Here is a 20900-nt window from a genome sequence, read left to right as displayed (position 1 = left end):
CGTAATATTCCCTTTTTTTTTTAATGAAATAAGGGGGCAAACGAGCAAACGGGTCACCTGATGGAAAGCAACTTCCGTCGCCCATGGACACTCGCAGCATCAAAGGGCTGCAGGTGCGTTGCCGGCCTTTTAAGAGGGAATAGGGTAATAGTACGGACTAGGGATGGGAAGGGAAGGGAGTAGGGGAGGGTAGGGAAGGGAATAGGGTAGGGGATCGGGCCTCCGGTAAAGTCACTCACTCGGCAAAACACAGCGCAAGCGCTGTTTCACGCCGTTTTTCTGTGAGAACGTGGTATTTCTCCGGTCGAGCCGGCCCATTCTTGCCAAAGCATGGCTCTCCCACATTACAAAGTTACAAAGTCGTTAACAAAGTCGTTACAAAGACGTTACAAAGTCCGTCTTGAAAGACTTCCAGCTTGCAGGTGCCTGTTCCAATTTTGAATGACTCATTTAAAAATGCATCACTTCGTTGCGTAGCAATGTGAACTTACCCTCATCACAATATTTACTCAGATTATAAGGAAAACAAAACTTTTAGTGATTGCAAATATTTCGTGTGTTACACAACCTCAAACATCAATTCGCCATCGACAATCAAAACTTCATAATTTTAACCGCGAATGTCTTTGTTAATTAATAATCTTGAAAACGAAATGTTAAGGATGGGTAATTAGTCAAATTGTAATCTACAGTTTCGACAGCAAAGTTATACAAGGTGTAACAAAACATAATTACAATCCCCCTTACTAATAAACATTGTATAAGCTTTGAATAGTTATACAGTGTTTTGTTCCTGTCACACAAATGACATTTTTAATTGGATTGAAGAAGACAAAACACTGACTAACCATTCAAAGCTTATACAGCATTTATTAGTAAGGGGGAATATGTTTAGGGTGTGTAAAGGGCCTCACACATTAACAGTTCGCCGACAGGCCGCCGCCTGGCAGTTAATCGGAAAAGATCACAGACTCACAGTTTCCTTGACGATTTTGTAGATTTTGTATAGACGGTCAATGACTGTCAGGCAGCCTGCCGACCAGAGCCTGCAGGCGAACTATTAATGTGTGGGACCCTTTAGAGTCCTGTATTACAATTTACAGGGGACTCAGGGTTTCACACACAGAGTAGGTAAAGGGTTTCACACACAGAGCAGGTAATGTATATTAATATACATTAAGTACATTCCGGGATGTATAGCTTTAAATTATCTTAATGTATCACACACACACAACAGGTAATGTAATGTATCTTAACCCTACATTTCAATGGTAGCCGCCCCGCTTGACGCACATTTCAGCTGCTAAAGTGTTATACAGGCTGTTCTTATTTTTAATGTTGTAATACTATGACCCTTCGAGTTACTTGCTATTAGACTTACTAGATAGTTCATCAGAAGATGATTCGGATTGTGATTTTGATTTGGAAAATTAGTTCATAATAATCATTAATCATTATGATTTTTTCACGATAATCAACAATCATAACTCATAACCTCCAAAGTCCATAAAATAGTAATTTCCTTTCAACACGTCTTCATTGTCATTATTTTCAGTGTGTAGGTGTATCTAACGGCCTTGCTGTAGATAAAGCCTTAACAATCGGCATTTTGACATTTAAGAACATAGCGGTAAGGTCTAAGTTTTTTTGGCGACCGTACAAAAAATTCGAAAGTGTATATCGTAATAAAGATTAATCAAATTAGATGCAGCCGGATAATTGTATAAACACACGCTTTCTTGTTATTTGAACATATTTTGTGTTGTGACATATTTTGGATAAAAATACCTGAATAATATGACACTAATCGTTTTTATAAAAAAAATAGTTTATGTTGTTGAAAGTAGTAAAGTAAGCGGAAAAGTCTTCTTTAGCTTTGTCCACACTGTGCCTTTTTCTGTTCGTCAAGGGCATGCGTTATAGCGCAGTCAACAGCGCACATGAGGCATGCCAGCGACGCATGCGTTCTGACCGTATCCAAAACTACAAAAATGACAATATTGGCGTTGCGTTCCTTGACGCATTCAATAATTGAATGCGCCAATATGAAAGCTGATGACGAAAATTGAAGATGAAAGTGCACAGTGTGGGCAGCTTTTGTGATATTTTCCTTCAGGTTTAACATATTACGAAAGTGCTTTGTTGTATTAATTACCAGCTCGTCAGTAAGAGCTGTCAGACATTTTTGTGGGCGTTAATAGGTTTGCCCTTTAAGTGCTTATTAGGTTTAAGTATCACTTATTGTCTAAAAATAACAAACGCTTGAGAGCGATTAAGAAATAAGCTCATATTTATTAGGCAACTAGATGTCTCAACTTTGCTCTAATTCATTTTTCACACGCGGGCACTGCACGTTTTTTCTGATAAATCCTAACTTTCTTTCAAATAAATTTTCAAAACTAATCATTTAAGGTGACGCCTTGATAAGTTAACTGCAGCGATGTCGATTTTTCTCAACAATCATGACTAAAGCTAAGAAATTAAACTTCATTGTCAGTATTCATCATTTCTTTATCTTTGAATTACCCATAGCATAACACGATTGGTAAACTTTTATAACACAGAATAATTAATCAAAAATACCTCTATAAAAACAGGGATTCTAATTTTGCCAACAGAGGAGAGAAAATTATTTGTACATAGATTAGTTCAAGCATACACTATAATTTGCTGATATGAAATATATTTATGGTTTTTAAATAAAAAAAAAACCATTTTGTCGCTAACGCCCTTTCCATTTCTTGCTGTTCCATTTCTTGTTTTCTATGAGAGGCCGGGCCAAGTGATGTAAAGCAATCTTTTAGATTTCGTGACCCCTTTACGGATTGAAATATACCGGCGACCCCCTCGTGTCATAGAAAGCCTAAGAAATAATTTTATTAAAAGGCTACCTAAGTGAGGTAATGATTTTTTTTAGTTTGGTATATTTATCTATCATACGTCAGCTTTTTCTTTCTTTCGGCGACCCCCGGAGTAAGGCTTTGATAATAAAAAAAAAAACCTACAGATTGAAAAACACTGATGTAAAGCATATCCAAAACTATTTTTTACTTTAACGCGGCGTCACCTTAAGTATACGAATTAGATCGTAAACTTAAAGACCAACTTAAAGACGTTCCTCCTTTGGTTGAAATAAAATAAAACTAGTTGACGCCCGAAATTCCGTTGCGCAGAAACGTTCATGGCGCGGAAACCGTACAATTTTCCGGGATTAAAAGTACTCTATGTCCTTCTCCGGGATTTAATGTATCTCCATTAGGGTTGTTGAGGAAGTGATTATGAGGAAGAGGAGGAGGAAGAGGAATTTTCACGCGCTAATTTAGAGGATGCGGATGAGGAAGAGGATATTTTTTGAGGAAGAGGATGCGGATGAGGAAGCGGAAGAGGAAGCGGATGAGGAAGAGGATGATAGGAAATTATAAATACTAGCGGACCCAACCCAAAAGTCTTTGTCCTGTCTGTACATAACTAGGTACATAGGTACATTACACAAAAATTAATTAAAAGGGCATTTTCCAGTGGACCAAACTATGAATCTAAATCATTCTCAAAACACACACACTAAAGAATCATCAAAATCCGTCTCACAATTAAGGAGGAGTTCAGTAACTAGTCTAAGAAAATTTGTTTTAAAATCGACGATCAGACCGAATAATTCGTCTAGTTTTGAAAGTTGGTACATTTGTTCCTAAAGGTGTTCAGATGAATATACTAAAAGTCCCCGAGGGTGGGACAAGAGCCGGCGGTGGGGAAGGGGGGTCTCTTTTTCAAGGATTTTGCTTGTGACTCGAAAATTATTTAAAATATCTCTTTAGTGACTTCTACCCTAATTATCTACATTACTATAAATTACGTCCAAACTGTACGATCAAACGATCATTACTTTAGGAAATACAGAGTATTAAAAGGGTACGCTCGCACTATTTTTCCATACAAACGTATTCCCCAGTTTACTCCCTGGACAATGGGTTTAGACAAATGATTTTTATACAATAAGTACTATGATCTGTTAAAGCTACGTTAGATTTTTTCTAAATTTACTAGTAAATAAAAAATAATGCCCCGTACTCCGCCAATCGACCGACCATAAAATAAATTTGAAAGATGTTTATGATAAAATAAAAACGTAGTGGTATAGACTCATTCTTCCTGAAGATATTTAAAAATAATAAATTTAGATAGGATCAACTTTGAAGGAAGAATCACGGGAATACGTTACCTCGATTAACTGTACCTAGAGACAGATACAGTAAATCGGCGTAACGTAGTCCCCTGATTCCACCGCGCGCCGGCTCTTGTCCCACCCTCGGAGACTTTTAGTATACTCATCTGGACACCTTTAGTACCAACTGTACCAACTTTCAAAACTACACGAATTATTCGGTCTGAATTCCTTAATTTTCCCAAACTAAACATACACAACAACGCACACAAAAAAAAGATGAGTGAATGATACAATTCTCTGGCTCTGGCGGTTGCGTTGCCATGATTGGATTCAAGACGCGCATGCGCAGTGAAATTCCTCATAAATTCCTCTTAAATTTTGAGGAAGCGATAGCGGAAGAGGATTTTTTAATTTTTATTTGTGAGGATGCGGTAGCGGTTGAGGAACCCAAAATATTGCGGAACTTCCTCATTATGAGGAAGCGGAAGAGGAATCCTCAGCAACCCTAATCTCCATATCGAATTTCAGCAGAATCGGTTCAGCGGTTTGGCTGTGAAGAGATAACAGACAGACAGACAAACAAACTTTGATGATGACGATGCCCGCAACTCTGTTGCGACAATATTCGTTTATCGCGCGGGAACCGTACATTTTTCCGGATAAAAATTATCCTATGTCCTTTCCCGGGACTCAATGTATCTCCATACCTTATTTCAGCAAAATCTGTTCAGCGGCTTGGGCGTGAAGAGGCAACAGACAGACAGACAGACACACTTCCGCACTTTATAATATTAGTATGGCATTTATAATATTAGTATGGAAGTGTGGATTTCACTGGAAGTATGGCAACACTTTTCTTTGTTAACTACATTTTCCTCGTACCTCGTATAAGATATTCCGATCGCATCGCGTTTTGCCATCGCCTTAATGATGAAGTCATGACAAGATGGCCGCTCACGACATTTTGTTTTACGCAAAAATACGAGAATTAGATAATAGTTCGTTTCGCATTCTAACTGTATCGGCCAATGGTAATTTCAGCTTAGAAACGAAATGTAAATTGTTAAAACGTTGAATCAATAAATAAATTATATTACAAAGAAAACAGTTTTAATTCCTATATAAATGCGAAAGTTTTACTATCTGTTACCTCTATACGTTTCAGCCGATAAGAGGGCGACTAACCCTAAAGTGTCGATTTTATAATTCATTTTTATACAGTTTGAAAATAAGCCCCGAATTGTTTCATTTTCTAAAATTTGATACTACATTATATTTCCGAGAATTCGATCTGAGCAAAAACACGATACCTTAAAATTTTCTCGATATAAAAAAATCACAAAGATGCATCTAATTTTCACGAATTTTTCATTTATTGCCATAACCGTGCATTGAACCAAGTTAATATTTTAACACATTGTATAAAATTCTATCATTGAGAGATCGACCTAGCGGATTTTTTAAATGTTGCATATTTATCGAGTTATTGAGAAAAAACTAATTTGGCGATGAATCCGCGTCGTTCTTTTTCACCTGGCATATGAAAGACGGGCGATAACGGGCGATACGGGTAAGTGTGAAGAGAGAAGGACGATGTTTGATTTTTGGGGTTAGTCGCCCTCTTAAACCGATTTTGAATGTATGGAGACGTTTTAAGTCTGGGGAAAAGACGAAATAAGAAAAATTTACGTAGAATATAATATTATTTTGTAAGTTAAGGCGACACCTTGTTATGTCGTTATCGGCATGGGTCGATCGCTGATCGGAGTTGATTATAAAAATTATTGAATCTTCAGTACAACGATATCCAGCTGCGTTGCCACATTACATTGTTTAGTGATGTGCACTGTCGATAAGTTCTATGATCCACTACTTGCATAAGGCGACGCCTTGATAATTTGGCTGTAGCGAATTAGCGATATCGATTTTTCTCAGCAATGACTAAAGCTAAGAAATTAAAGTTCATTGTCAGTATTCATCATGTCTTTGTTTTTTAATTACCCATTATAGCATAACACGATTGGTCAACTTTTATAACACAGAATAATCAATAAAAAAAAAAAAAAACCTCTGTAAAAAAAGGGATTCTAATTTTGCCAACAGAGGAAAGAAATTTAAGCTTCCAAAATTTGTACATATTATATTGGTTCAAGCATACACTTTAATTTGCCCATAGCTTATATGAAAATATATATTTATGGTTTTTAAATTACGCGACATAAACCATTTTGTCGCTTACGCCTTTTCCATTTCTTGTTTTCTATGAGAGGCCGGGCCGGCCCATCATAGAAAACAAGCAATCTAAAACATATCCAACACGGTTTTTTAACATTTGAACACTTGTCTACGTAGAGTCCACTAGTCCACTCTATGTAGTCCATATTTTACCATAATCCATACTTACGTGTGTCTGACTGTAACTTCTTCACGCCCAAACCGCTTAACCGATTTTGCTGAAATTTAGTATGGAGAAACATTGAGTCCTGGGAAAGGACATATTATACTTTTTTCCTGAAAAAATGTACGGTTTCCGCGCGATAAATGAATTTAGGCGCAACGGAGTTGCGGGCGTCATCTTGTTATTTATATTACCATCATCAGTATTATAGCAACTGTATAAGATGACACATTATTATTAACACATCTGATCTCTTAAAGCTCTTAACACAATCAACACCTCAAAAATAGCCCCAAGCGATTGGCCTTAAAAGCCTCAACAGGCATCTCGCCTTACAATATTTTTCTTTAATAGTGTTATTCTGACATTCTGAGAGACTCTTAGATAAAATGTTAATGTCGTTTTAATTTCGTCACAGTGTCATCAAGTATGAAATAGGAGTTTTGCCCGCGGCTTCGCTCACGTTAAGAAGTATTATTATATACAAACTTTCATTCCCTATTTGAACCCCTTGGGGTTAGAATTTATCAAAATTATTTCTTAGCGGATGCCTACGTCATAACATGCATGCCAAATTTCAGCCCGATCCGTCCAGTGGTTTGGGCTGTGCGTTGATAGATCACTATGTCAATCAGTCAGTCACCTTTGAGTTTTATATATATATATATATATGACCTCCGTTGACCATAATATTAAGTACCGTCTTCCACAATACAATATGAATATGAAGTGTAACTCATGCTCAGTTTCTGAGGTTTTTAATAGCGTTGTTGATTTTTAACGTTGTCCAATTAAAAGCGCTACTAAATACTTAGACTCCTTAAAAAGCCTTTGGAAATTGAGCACCAGTCATGATATTTGACGTGGGAGAGGCATGCTTCGGCACGAATGGACCGGTTCGACGGGAGAAATACTACGTTCTCACAGAAAATCGCCATGAAACAGCGCTTGCGCTGTGTTTCGCCGGAGGCCCAATCCCCTACCCTTTTACCTTCCCTACCCTCCCCTTTACCCATACCAAGTCTATGTCATGGCTGTAAATACTAGATTAATTAATAAACTGTTATATTGTAAGCTTTTTAGCAGACTCAACAGCTATACTCACAAAAATTATCCCAAATTCCGCATATATATTATGTGTACGCTTGCTTCGAGCTGACTAGTGTGAATATGCTCTACTGTATGTCATTTACACTGTGTCATACACCCAAATACACTTGACCTTAGCAAGTGGTGCAAGTGTCAAGATATTTCTGCAATAGATTCTCGTATACATTTAATTATATTAAAAATATAACCTTCTTGTCAATCTGTCAGTCATGAGTCGCTGATCAATTATTATTATATATATGAGATGTGCAGGTAGGTTAAAGTTTAAATTTAAAAATTCAAGTAAATGTTATAATAAGAAAGTGTGTCTGTTTATTATCTCATCACGCTAAAACTACTTAACCGGATTTTTAATATTAAAATGTTTGAGTCCCGGAAAAGGACATACGGGTAGTCGATAGTTTTTGGCACGGAAAAACCTTTAAATATATTAAAAGTGAAACTGTACTCCTATTTGTTCAAACTTGAATCTATATATATAAAACTCAAAGGTGACTGACTGACATTGTGATCTATCAACGCACAGGCCAAACCACTGGACGGATCGGGCTGAAATTTGGCATGCAGGTAGATGATATGACGTAGGCATCCGCTTAGAAAGGATTTTGATCAATTCTACCTCCAAGGGGTTAAAATAGGGGATGAAAGTTTGTATAGTATAACAATACTTCTTAACGCGAGCGAAGCCGCGGGCAAAAGCTCGTCTTTAATAAAGACTATCAACATTCAACAACAAACTTAGTCAATGCCCTATCAACGTTTTTCCTTTTTAGTTATATCATAAATTTGATATGCCTCGACTGTCGACATAATATTATGTTAGAACATGCAACGAATTTTAAGTAAGACCACCAGTAAATTGTAATGTAAAGTTTTGCGTGGTGCACATACAAATATACACATACAGACCGACAGAAACTACTTTTTCGGACAAATTTATTGTAGGACTGAGGTCAATTGCAATATTGCGGTTGGACAGATCCTGCGCGATATAAGATTTTCGGCGCAAAAAGTTGCAGCAACATCAAATAAATCATAATGTTTATTTGCAATAATATGGTGTGTACATTAAGATGTTACAATATGCTAAAAGTGTCTCACATATTATTATTGTCGTTTTAATCGACATGCAAATATTTATAAATAAAAGTAATATCAATAAATATAGTATAATATCATCAAAACAAAAGTCTTATTGTGTAAAATATACGGTTCTCGAACTTTAAATATCTCCAAATTACAAACGCTAATACAACTACATTTTCATTATTATATTATTGATTATTGGATTGTCGGCTGTCAGTCAAAACGTGACCGTCGTGAGAAGGGTGCCCTAATGCCCGCCCACGCACCGCCACTGAATCGTGATCGCTAATTAAAGGTCAGCTCACACTACGCGACGTAACTAAGTATAAAATATAGATTACTAAAATTTCTTTTATTTCAAAATTTGTATGGTTTAAAATGGTTACAGTATATAAAATGTATGTGTACACCTCAGAACAGTAAAATAAGGTGTACCCCATAGTAATAAAGAAGATTTTGTATGCAATATTTACTGAATGAAAATTTTACATAAATCTTAATTTATTCTATTCTGGTACACTAACCAGAAGTAAACTCTAAAATGTAAACGCCCTCTCCACGTTAGGCCTTAAAACAGTGTTTCCCAATCTTTTTCAGTCACTGACCCATAAAAAACAAGTACGGCTTTCACGGACCCGTTTAATAAAATAAACAGCAAAGAAAATTCGGATTATGTTTGGTAAAGAGATGACACCGCGGACCCCAATACACCATATACTCGCGGAATCCCAGGGGTCCGCGGACTACTGCAGGTTGGGAAACACTGCACCGGAAAGGTAGCCATGATTGCTTAGCTTTCTCAAGTTGTTAAACTAATATGTATTATGTGTCTCAAGCACGATCGACGTCGATCGGTCGTCATTTTTTTTTTTTTTTTATGAAATAAGGGGGCAAACGAGCAAACGGGTCACCTGATGGAAAGCAACTTCCGTCGCCCATGGACACTCGCAGCATCAGAAGAGCTGCATGTGCGTTGCCGGCCTTTTAAGAGAGAATAGGGTAATAGGGGAGGGTAGGGAAGGGAAGGGAATAGGGGAGGGTAGGAAAGGGAATAGGGTAGGGGATTGGGCCTCCGGTAAACTCACTCACTCGGCGAAACACAGCGCAAGCGCTGTTTCACGCCGGTTTTCTGTGAGAACGTGGTATTTATCCGGTCGAGCCGGCCCATTCGTGCCGAAGCATGGCTCTCCCACGTATAAAATTGTGCGCTTTTATAAAAATTTAAAAGCGTCTTCATAATATATTTCCATACATTTTACTTCCCTATGTTATCGTTTTACCGCGGACGTCCACGACATTACCGCCACGTCCAAAATTATAAAAGCGTACATTGAATGTCCATGTCCATTTGTCCATCATAGGCAAAATTGTAGAGACGGCATGACACTCAATGGTTCTCAATCTGACAAGATTGTTTAAGTGGCTCCTAAACTTTTCGGATATACCTTAACCCCCAATTCTTTTCGAATAAACCCGGAAATAGGAAAATATTAAAATATATAACTTTTTCCTCATTCTCTAAGTATACTTAACGCAGTAAGCGTTCTAACGAGTGAAATAATCATATAATTTGATTCAGGGTGACGCAACTGTAGTACTCTGGGAAGATACGCTGAGAAAGTATTCAAATGAAGACACGATCGCCGTTAGACAATAGATAGACTGCAGACGTAGTTAGATAATAGACATGCTCAATATGAAAAAACTTGAGAGGTGTCAAGGGACACCCGAATGGAACGAAGTTATTTCTTATGTTAAAAAACCTGTATTACATATTATACACTTAAAAACACATAAAAAAACGCTATCTATTGAATACTAACAACGTGTCGCTGTTTATTCTCAAAAAACGCTATTTAGTTGACGCACAGGAATACTATCAACGCCCTCTGGCCCCTACCATGCAGGTACTCGTAAAAAATGTTGAGGTGAAATATCGTTCTGTCTAGCCTCAATTACGCCGAACGCGCGATAAAGAACTTCGTTAAAAAAAAAAAAAAATGTTTTATTTCTGAACAGATTTGAATCAAAAACTTTCAGGACGTCGTTTTCACTGGTGCCTACCACCGATGATGAATGGGTGAACAAGTTGGGCTATGATGGAAAACCATGATTGGAAAAACCATCTACGCCATGCATTTTCCTACCTCTTATCTTAATAATCTTAATCGTCGTAATCTTAATATTTTGATAGTCATCAAACTCTTTATAGAAGCAATAGTTCCCAGAAGAACAGTACCTACTAAGATTAGTAGGTAGGCGTAGATACGCCACTGATAGAAATCCATAGTCATATTATAAATGCTAAAATGTGTCTGTCTCTGGTCCTCTTCGTTCTGTCCAAACCACTGAGCCGAATTTGCTGAAAGTTGATATAGAGGTACTTTGAGTCCCGGGAAAGGACACACTACACATATTCTACCGGAAAACTGTAATAAAAAAGGCGAGAGTCTCGTGCGAGAGCCCCTTGCCCGAGTGCGATCATGTACATTCTCGCTTAGTTCAATCGCAGTTATGAACTCAGAGAAGATGGACCATTATTTTTCTCTATGCATCGAAAGATATCATTGTAATCCAAAGATCTATAATCAAATTTTATTTTATTTCTCACAGATAATGACTGATAATGACGTTTATTATTGTTATTTTTCTGTTCTGCACTGTCTAGCGGCGCGACTAGTAGTGAAAAACGCGAGAGTGTACAGTATTAATGCGCCCGCTTTCCTTGGGAGACCCTTTGTCTCGGGCGCAAAATACCGACACTGGACCGAGAGGGTCCGAGACAGGCGAGACGAGGCGCACCCATTTACACTCTCGCACTCGGGCCGCCTCGCTGTGTCTCGGCGAGAGTGCACCCCCGATAGACGAATTTTGGCGCAAAGGAGTTGCGTCACTGATGCTTTACATAATTTACTACGTAACCTCTTTTTTCAAGTAATTATTTTAAGTACTCATTGGACTCTTTGGAGTACGAAAGACTCTTGAACTACGTTTTGACATAGTACTTCATAACTTTAAGTAGGAACTGTATTTTTGTGCAAACAAATATTTCGATATGTTGACTGAACTACGTAAGAAAATTTGAAATTTTCTTAATCACGACTTGATCACTTTTAAAAATTGTGCGTTGAACTTTATCATATATCAATTAAAACTTAATCACGACTTAAAATGAAATTGTGTATTGAACTTTATATGTGAATTAAAAGATAATTATTAAAGCTTATTATTTTAAAAGATTTTTTTCATCCATCCATTATCAACTAGACACTACCATTTTGAAAATATCCACAGCCGAACATAGAGTCTCCTCCTTTCTTGGGAAGTTGGTTAAAATACCAACACAATACTTAGCTTGAAAGCTCTAATTCATACTGATAAAGCTCATAATTTGCAAGCTATGCTAGCCGGAAAGAAAACGTATATTGTTGGAATGTACTATCAGAGAAGTTAATTCCCAGGCAGATGACGGACCTACGTAATTTGGTCGCGTTAAGTCAAATCCATCCAACAACTCACAGCTAACATTGAATTGACATATCCGACCAAATGACGTAGATCCGTCGACTGCCTAATCAATTTCCTCGATGATACATTGCCCGCTCTGGCACGTTTCTTATATCTGCTGTCCTTAGCGATGCTGATCTCATCAGCTCATCTGAACATTCTGTCAACCTCTATAGTCCTTTTGTAGGCATTATTTAAGACGTGGTGAATATTTTTAACCAATTTCCAAAAAAGTAGGAGGTTGTGTTCGGCTGTGGATAAAGAAAACTTGTAGCTTAAATGAATTTTAAAAGGCTTGTAACTGATTCGATCAATGAAGTGTCTGTATTTAAAAAATAATAATTATGAAATAAAAACGAGCAAACGGGCCATCTGATGGAAAGCAACTTCCGTCGCCCATGGACACTCGCAACATCAGAAGAGCTGCAGGTGCGTTGCCGGCCTTTTAAGAGGGAATAGGGTAATATTATGGTAAGGGAGGGTAAGGAAGGGAATAGGGAAGGGTAGGGAAGAGAATAGGGTAGAAGATTGAGTCTCCGGTAAACTCACTCACTCGGCGAAACACAGCGCAAGCGCTGTTTCACTCCGGTTTCTGTGAGCTCGTGGTATTTCTGCGGTAGAGCCGGCCCATTCGTGCCGAAGCATGGCTATACCACGTAACAAGTAGACTATAATATATACATTATACAAATAATACATTTGTAACGTAGAGAGGTAGAGACGAAGAGTAGAGACTCATAAGTTGCTCAACTTGATAAATTTTAATGATATCTGTTAGAGAGATGAAGGGAAAAGACATAGGATAGTAATATATATCCCAGAGGAATACAAGTAAGCTTTCCACATTACGCGATAATAAAATTTCGGCGCACCGAATTTGCGAGCAAGTTTCCCTTCAAAATGTAAATTTTTGGTATCGAAATAGCGCTATGGCCTATGGCCTTTAAAATTACCTATGTTATAAAATATAAGAAACCTTCTATTTATATATTAGACAAAAGTACACGAACACTCTCTTTTATTTATTTTAAAAACCCTGGGGTTATTTGGTGAGTTTCTGATCGCGTACCATTGTCTGAAAACTCGAGTTTGTTAAGAACTCGGTAAAATTCCGACCATAATTCCATTCCAGACCGAAACTTAGAGAAATTGTCAAGCGTGTGGCTATTGTTAAAGGTTCCGTAGGAAAATTTTCAATCACAACGCCGCGCCGCCGATTAAAAGTCGGTCCATGGCTGTTATAGGTCTACCAGGATCTGATGGCAAAAAAGAAATTGATGCTACTAATACTAGGAAAATTGGAGCAAAACGTTTGATACTTTTTTTCTTTATAGCGGCTGATTCTGTGTGTGATATATTATGCAAATGTAAAAAAAATATTCAGTGATCAAGGATATTTTTAGAAAATCTCCCATCCATTGGCCATGAGATCCTGGTAGACCTATTTACGGCCGTTCCCAACATTCAATCTATCTCTGGTTTGACATACAACCGATCGCAGCTAACATTGAATTGATATAAAATATATGTCTAACTAGCCGTTGCCCGCGACTTCGTCCGCGTAAACTGTATACAAAAAAGTAAAATATATGATCCTCCTTTTCGGAAGTCGGTTAAAAAGTAGCCTAAGTTATTCCTTCTTACATCAGCTATCTGCCAAAAAAAGTCCCGTCAAAATAGCTCTAGCCATGTCTGAGATTAGCCGGAACAAACAGACAGACAGACATACAGACAAAAATTATAAAAAAGTTGTTTTGGTGTATGTAGCGCATAATATACATTCATATGCATGTAGTAAAAAACGGTTCTTTCAATATTACAAACAGACACTCCAATTTTATTTATATGTCTATATATCTATATATCTATATATAGATGTATAGATATATAGATATATAGATGTGTAGATATATAGATGTATAGATGTATAGCTAGTAGGGCAAAACCAGAGATAGATCAAATATTGGGAACGGCCGTAAGTAGTCTTGAACGTAAAGAAAACGGTAGAGTTGTAAGCAAACATCGTCGTTATTCCGATAGCAATAAGGTTTATTACATAAAAATTAAAATGTATCGGGCTAATGGCAGACTGTACATTGACGTAAGCGCCTATTAATTAATAATAGCAATTTGACAGCTACGAGTGTTTGTCCAGTTAATATGAGTTGTGTTTATTAGCTGTTTTTATTGTTGTTGCTTGACCGAGCAAAGTAATAACTTTAAGTAATGTATTTATGTGACGCGATGTTGAGGTTACATAAATAAAGTCAAAACATAAACTGAATTTTAGAATCTAAAGTCAAAAATTTAGATTGAAGACTGCAATTTTTTTTTCTGAGAAAATAGTAAGTAAGTATATTAAATTATTTTTTTCAACCACTAATAAAAGCAAAGTAATGTAGGTATAATATTCAGAGTTTATAGTCACGTTTTACCTCTGTCGGAGGTCAGAGAACCTCTGAGGTAAAATCCCGGACTGTTGAGTACATTGTGTTATTTTGTACCTACTATCAGAGAAATTCATTGCCAGGTTGCGGACCTACATTGTTTAATCTACCCCTAACTGCCTAAGGGTAGATTAAATTAAGGCTTAGGCCATATCCAACCAAATCAGGTAAGTCATAACACGGATTTTAATTTATACACGAAAATATCTTTGAAAACCATTATTTGTAACAGTTTTATGCAGGCACGTTTTCTTGAACTTATAATTTTTACGTTATCCTGAGTCCGTAGTCATACCACAAATCACAATAGAAATGTACAGTAGCGTAACTTGCTGTATTTTTGTGTTCGTGAGAGTCGAGATGTATGCGCCAACTCCATCGCTCCATTACTCATCTTTGTAATATTACGCTTATATTATGTGTACCGTCGTATCACGTATGTCTGTACTAAGATGATCTACTTACAAGACTTTGGATACCTAGTTCTACATCTAGATTCTAGAATCTATTATCTAGACTCACCCAGCGAACTGGAACCACGCCGGCCTCACGCACAGCGGCTGCAGAGGGTCAGCCGAAGGCCGCAACGACTGCAGAACCCTCTTCACAGCTCGCGCGCTGAACACGGCCAGCACTAGCACCATCAGCACACACGCACAGCACACTAGTGTCCATATCACCTGGAAGATTAACTGGAATTAGGAGAAGCCGGTTCTTCTCTCCGGGTTAGTTCCCGAATCGGTGGTAGGCACCAGTAGAAACGACGTTCAGAAAACGCCTACCAGAAAGTCACAGCAGTATTGGACCAACGCTATATAAATGTTGTTAATAACAAAATCGTGGTAAAAAATTATCGTGCCTCACAAGAACGTGAAAAATGGGACCGTGTATACTTTTTTTTTTTTTATGAAATAAGGGGGCAAACGAGCAAACGGGTCACCTGATGGAAAGCAACTTCCGTCGCCCATGGACACTCGCAGCATCAGAAGAGCTGCATGTGCGTTGCCGGCCTTTTAAGAGGGAATAGGGTAATAGGGGAGGGTAGGAAAGGGAATAGGGTAGGGGATTGGGCCTCCGGTAAACTCACTCACTCGGCGAAACACAGCGCAAGCGCTGTTTCACGCCGGTTTTCTGTGAGAACGTGGTATTTATCCGGTCGAGCCGGCCCATTCGTGCCGAAGCATGGCTCTCCCATGTATAAGCGAATATACTTCGTATTATTCGTATTATTCGTTCGTAGCAGAAGTAAAAACAGCAAGCATGCGTGATGCTGCGCGTAAAGAAAAGGTTCTTATTAGATTTTCCTTTTGTTCCACCAATCAACATGATTAAAGGGAGTTAAACAGCAAAATCTTCGATCACGGATGAATAAAATTTTACTGTTCAGACGCCAAGATCCCGTAAGCAATATGAAACCTATTTAAAAGCCTAACAGATATTTTAATCATTTAACATATTTTGCGAAAATTTTAATCGATTTTAATGAAAATTGAAACAAGAATCGAGTAAGTTAAGTAGAGAAAGATGTAGGACCCTTTTTGTAACTTGTAGCAAAATGTTGTTCCCGCTCAATATGAATTTGGTTTATGCGGGATTGTAATAAGAGTAAATTATAGACATGATATGTGTTTGCATATTTGCATGCATATTTAGGTTTTTTTTATGAAATAAGGGGGCAAACGAGCAAACGGGTCACCTGATGGAAAGCAACTTCCGTCGCCCATGGACACTCGCAGCATCAGAAGAGCTGCAAGTGCGTTGCCGACCTTTTAAGAGGGTAATAGGAGAGGGTAGGGATGGGAATGGAAGGAAATAGGGGAGGACAGGGAAGGGAATAGGGTAGGGGATTGGGCCTCCGGTAAACTTACTCACTCGGCGTGAAACAGCGCAAGCAGCGCTTGCGCTGTTTCACGCCGGTTTTCTGTGAGAACGTGGTATTTCTCCGGTCGAGCCAGCCCATTCGTGCCGAAGCCTGGCTCTCCAACGTATAAAGGTACTTCCATAGTGCATAATATAATCCGATGTCTATGATATTATACCGTCACGCGTCAGTAAAAATGCTATAAGTACTCGTAATAAATACTTGTACTATTATCTATTCTGTGGTAATACTTACAAATGTTTTGAACGGAGTTGAAGCAGTCTTCGTTGGATCTACAAATAAAAATAGTAAGTACATTTAAAAAGCCTTGTAGAATACTATTGCAAAATTATATTAAAACGAGCTCTTGCACGCGGCTTCGCTCGCGTTAAAACGTTAAACCCTTGGAGGTGGAATTGATCAAAATCCTTTCTTAGCGCATGCCTACGTCATATCATCTACCTGCATGACAAATTTCAGCCCGATCGGTCCAGTGGTTTGGGCTGTGCGTTGATAGATCACCATGTCAGTCAGTCACCTTTGAGTTTTATATATTATATATAGATCTAAAAGCTTCTTCGGAACTTTCTAACACATAAACTAGTCAGGCTCAAATCAGAAACTACAACGAGAAAAGGCTAAACCTAGTCTAGGGAAACCATTTTAAAGTCTAAACAAGTATAATAGCTAAATACCTTCTTACTAATTAAAATATCTTCAGACGTTTTAGTTACCCACTGTTTGTCCTTGTCTGATATATAAGAAAATTAGCTTGCCCAACAAAGACAAGTCATTATGTAACTATACAACTTCTGGATCTGTTATATTATCAAGGCTATATAACATTAAGGGCCTGTTTCCTGATAAATGTCGGATAGGCTATCCACAAATTATTTGATAGATATACTCCATACTCTATCTGTCAAGTTAAGTGGTGGATAGGCTATCCGGCACTTATTAGCAAGTGGCGAAACAGGCGCTTAAAGTAATAATATATTATATAAACTTACCATAAGCTGTAGCATTTCCCGCCGGCCCAACACAACCTCTTTCATCAATTAAATTAACCCTAGCTAATAACTTAACGTCTAGAACAATTGACTGTTTATCACTTTTTCCGCTTCGCACTTCGCCGCTTCGCTCCATTCCACTTCGCTCCATCTTGCTTCGCTCCACGCCGCTTCGCTCGTTGTCATTTCGCTCCACATTATTCTGTCTGCTTCGCCCTGCACTTCGATCGCTTATAGGAAGCAGGAACCACCGTACGTCTTCGGGTACAGTTACGAAGCCAAAAGTATCGACTCTTCTGGATACCGTGTGAGCGAACCAAGGCGCTGGGTGCGCATCTGACACCATCTGCTTGCCAATACTGTAAAGAAGGATTGCTATCAAATAATAAATTGTTCATATTTTCCATAAAACTGCTCAGGCCCTAGAGCCTGCCGAAGATACATCAATTACCACTTATAAAACATAACCCTCTTCTGGTGCAGTCACGTAAAAGAGCAAGGCCCTATGCATCTGAAATTTTTTTCACAAAGGCAGCTCATCTTTTCAAAGGCGTAGTTTTATGTGTGTGCTTCAAACAGTATTTTTACAGTACACACAATCACACGGCGTAGTTTGACCTCCATCAATTTCTAATTCATACTTTTAATTTTTATTTACATACAACCTTGTAACTAAGTACCTAGTAATATTGACCATTTTTAACGGACTTCAAGGAAAAGGAGACGGTTTTTGGCTGTTATTATTCTAATTTCAATTTTTGAAGACCCATTCTTACCTGACATAATAATATCGCTTCTTCAGCCGCGGCGGCAGGCGGAGGGGCTCCTCTGGCGGGGGGAGGGACCAGGTGACGTTCACCACCAGCTCCCCCCCGATGGAGACCAGCTCGGCCGACACCCTGGGCCGGGGCAGACGGGGAGCGTGCGCGCAGGAGCACACGCCGACCACGCACTCTGGGAGGGAAGGCATAGATTAATACCTCGATCGTGGGAATAGCAGCCACAATATATTTTCAATTGTTATGCGACCGCCGGGTGCCGCTTGGCGATAAGTTAAGACAAAGGCTAAAGTTGCAAGTTTCTTACGCCTGTTCTTCTCGCGGGGTTAGTTCCCGAACCGGTGGCCTAATCAAGACGTTCTTCTAAAATTGTTAATTTTCATCCGATTTAAAAAAAATATATTTTTCATTTTCATTTTTATTAAAGCTAGGAAGCTTATGAAAGAATCTAAATCCATACTTAGTAACAGCCATTTAAAATTTAAGGAGCTTTTTAGTTTTTCGCCACATGTTTTTATTATGAAAAATATTATAGGATGTAACAGAACTAGTGATAATATTTTAGGGTGTGTACTTGTTCCTTGTAGAGAGTTCATTGTGAAAGTAGCAGCGCTGAAAGACCAACATTTTTTTTCACTTTTGTATGGGGAAACTCGTGACGCTCGACTCGGGCCCTTGCCCATACAAAAGTGAAAAAAAATAATCTTCCAGCGCTGCTACTTTCACAATGAACTCTCTACAAGGAACACGTACACACCCTAAAGTAGGTATTATCACTTAGTTTTTTTACACCCTGTAATCTGTATACGGTTCCCGCAAGATAATTTGATTTCACAGCTACGAATTTGTAGGCAACAACGTAGGCAACAAGTATCAACTAGATATAAGTAATAGTTACTTATTATTGCCTGCATATTCGTGATACAAAATAAGTGATAAGGTAGCATTGATTAACATATACCGCAAAACTACTTTTATCCTGCGGAATATACGAAACCGCAGGCAAAAGCTAGTATAATAGCTGATTTGATTACCCCGGGTCGGGGGTATGATTATGCGATTCGTCGGAAACAAACACCCCATACAAACAAACACCAAGATCCCAACAATATTTACCCAGACTGTTTTTAACGAAGTTCGGTAAGTCAATGTTTGGTTACCTATAATGTATTGAGTACGTGATTTTGATTAAAATAAAACGATTTAGCCCTTTAGTATCATCATCCATACTGTGTATACAGTAATTTAGGTAATGCCGTGTTTTGTCCTTGTTTGATAAATAAGAAAAGTTTATTGACAGATAAAATATAAGTACCTGGATGACCGAGCTTTGCTCGGTATAGCAAACACTCATTGACTTCGTGTTACTTGATAACGCCATCTGCTGGTCGTTAAAACAATTAGTTGCTAACAAAATAGTATTATTATTCGCCAATAGATGTCAGGAAGAGTCATATTTCTCAGTTTATCGATTATCGATAAAACACGAATAAAAATATATTTTCTGAAAATAATTCCTAGCTAGATCGATTTATTGCCCCCGAAACCCCCTATATACTAAATTTCATGAAAATCGTTGGAGCCGATTCCGACATTCCATTGTAAGATAGTTGATAATGGCTGGTTTACACGTATTAAGTTGATTAGTAGTTAACTAAATTTTAAGTTGTTAATTGCACGTAAACACAAAATTTTGCAGCAAGTAGCAAGTTAAAATTTAGTAAATACTAAACTAGATGACAATTAGAATTTAGTTACTTATCTACTTAATACATGTAAACCAGCCTTTAGATGACGCCTATAATTGTTTAGCCAGTAGATGCAGACTAAACGATAGGATGTCCTCATGCGTACTAGGGAATTCGCGGGATTGATCGAGCATTCCAGCGAATTCCCACGACATCACAAAATTGACGCTTCCATTCCTTTCCATTCGCGGCGGAGTAAATTGAGCCTGCGACAGCGTAACGACATCAAATATTCAAGGTGAGGGTTCAAGTTGTATCTTGTAACTTGTACCTACTGTCAAGATGGGCCAACTTGGCAGATCAATTGAGAAACTTTGTTATTACTTATTAGTTATTAAGTATATCGAGGAAATTGATTGATAGGCAGTTGACGGGTCTACGTCATTTGGTCGGCTTAATCCGACATGGTACATTGTACAACAAGGGCGGATTTGGTGCCCCCGCGGCCAGATATCTATGCAAAATGATGATGAGTGCAAGTTTTTTTGTAAAGACGTGTTAGATAACAAACTGGACACCATATTTTATTTTCGGTGAGAACTAGAGCAACAACTCAGCGCTCATGGTGTTTAGTCAAGATGCATTGGATCAACGATAACAAAACGTTTAGGACACCGCAAAAGACATTGCATTTATCGACCTCCGTCTAGCGACCAAATCGGTCATGGGCGCATGACCGATTTGGTCGTCGGCTCTTACGGCCGTTCCCAATATTTGATCTATCTCTGGTTTTGCCCTACTAGAGATAGGAATAGCTCACATTAGACATTGGAGACATAATATATTATG

General features: G+C 38.2%; 1 protein-coding gene across 2 annotated transcripts in view; it reads right to left on the bottom strand.

Annotated features, from left to right (window-relative positions):
* LOC121733146 (fibroblast growth factor receptor 4-like) overlaps nucleotides 1-20900 on the bottom strand; it is a 134789-nt gene that overhangs the window by 96110 nt on the left and 17779 nt on the right. For both annotated transcript variants that reach the window (XM_042123315.1, XM_042123313.1), the window contains exons 5-8: nucleotides 18361-18538; nucleotides 17585-17943; nucleotides 16830-16867; nucleotides 15236-15393 (exon numbers count right to left, since the gene is read on the bottom strand). In XM_042123315.1, coding sequence (XP_041979249.1) covers nucleotides 15236-15393; nucleotides 16830-16867; nucleotides 17585-17943; nucleotides 18361-18538 — 733 coding nt within the window. The remainder of the gene's footprint in view (nucleotides 1-15235; nucleotides 15394-16829; nucleotides 16868-17584; nucleotides 17944-18360; nucleotides 18539-20900) is intronic.

Source organism: Aricia agestis, chromosome 13 (assembly GCF_905147365.1).
Source record: "Aricia agestis chromosome 13, ilAriAges1.1, whole genome shotgun sequence".
Lineage (NCBI taxonomy): Eukaryota > Metazoa > Arthropoda > Insecta > Lepidoptera > Lycaenidae > Aricia > Aricia agestis.
The sequence above is the reverse complement of the archived record's forward strand: the minus strand, read 5'-3'. Positions and strand labels throughout refer to the sequence as shown.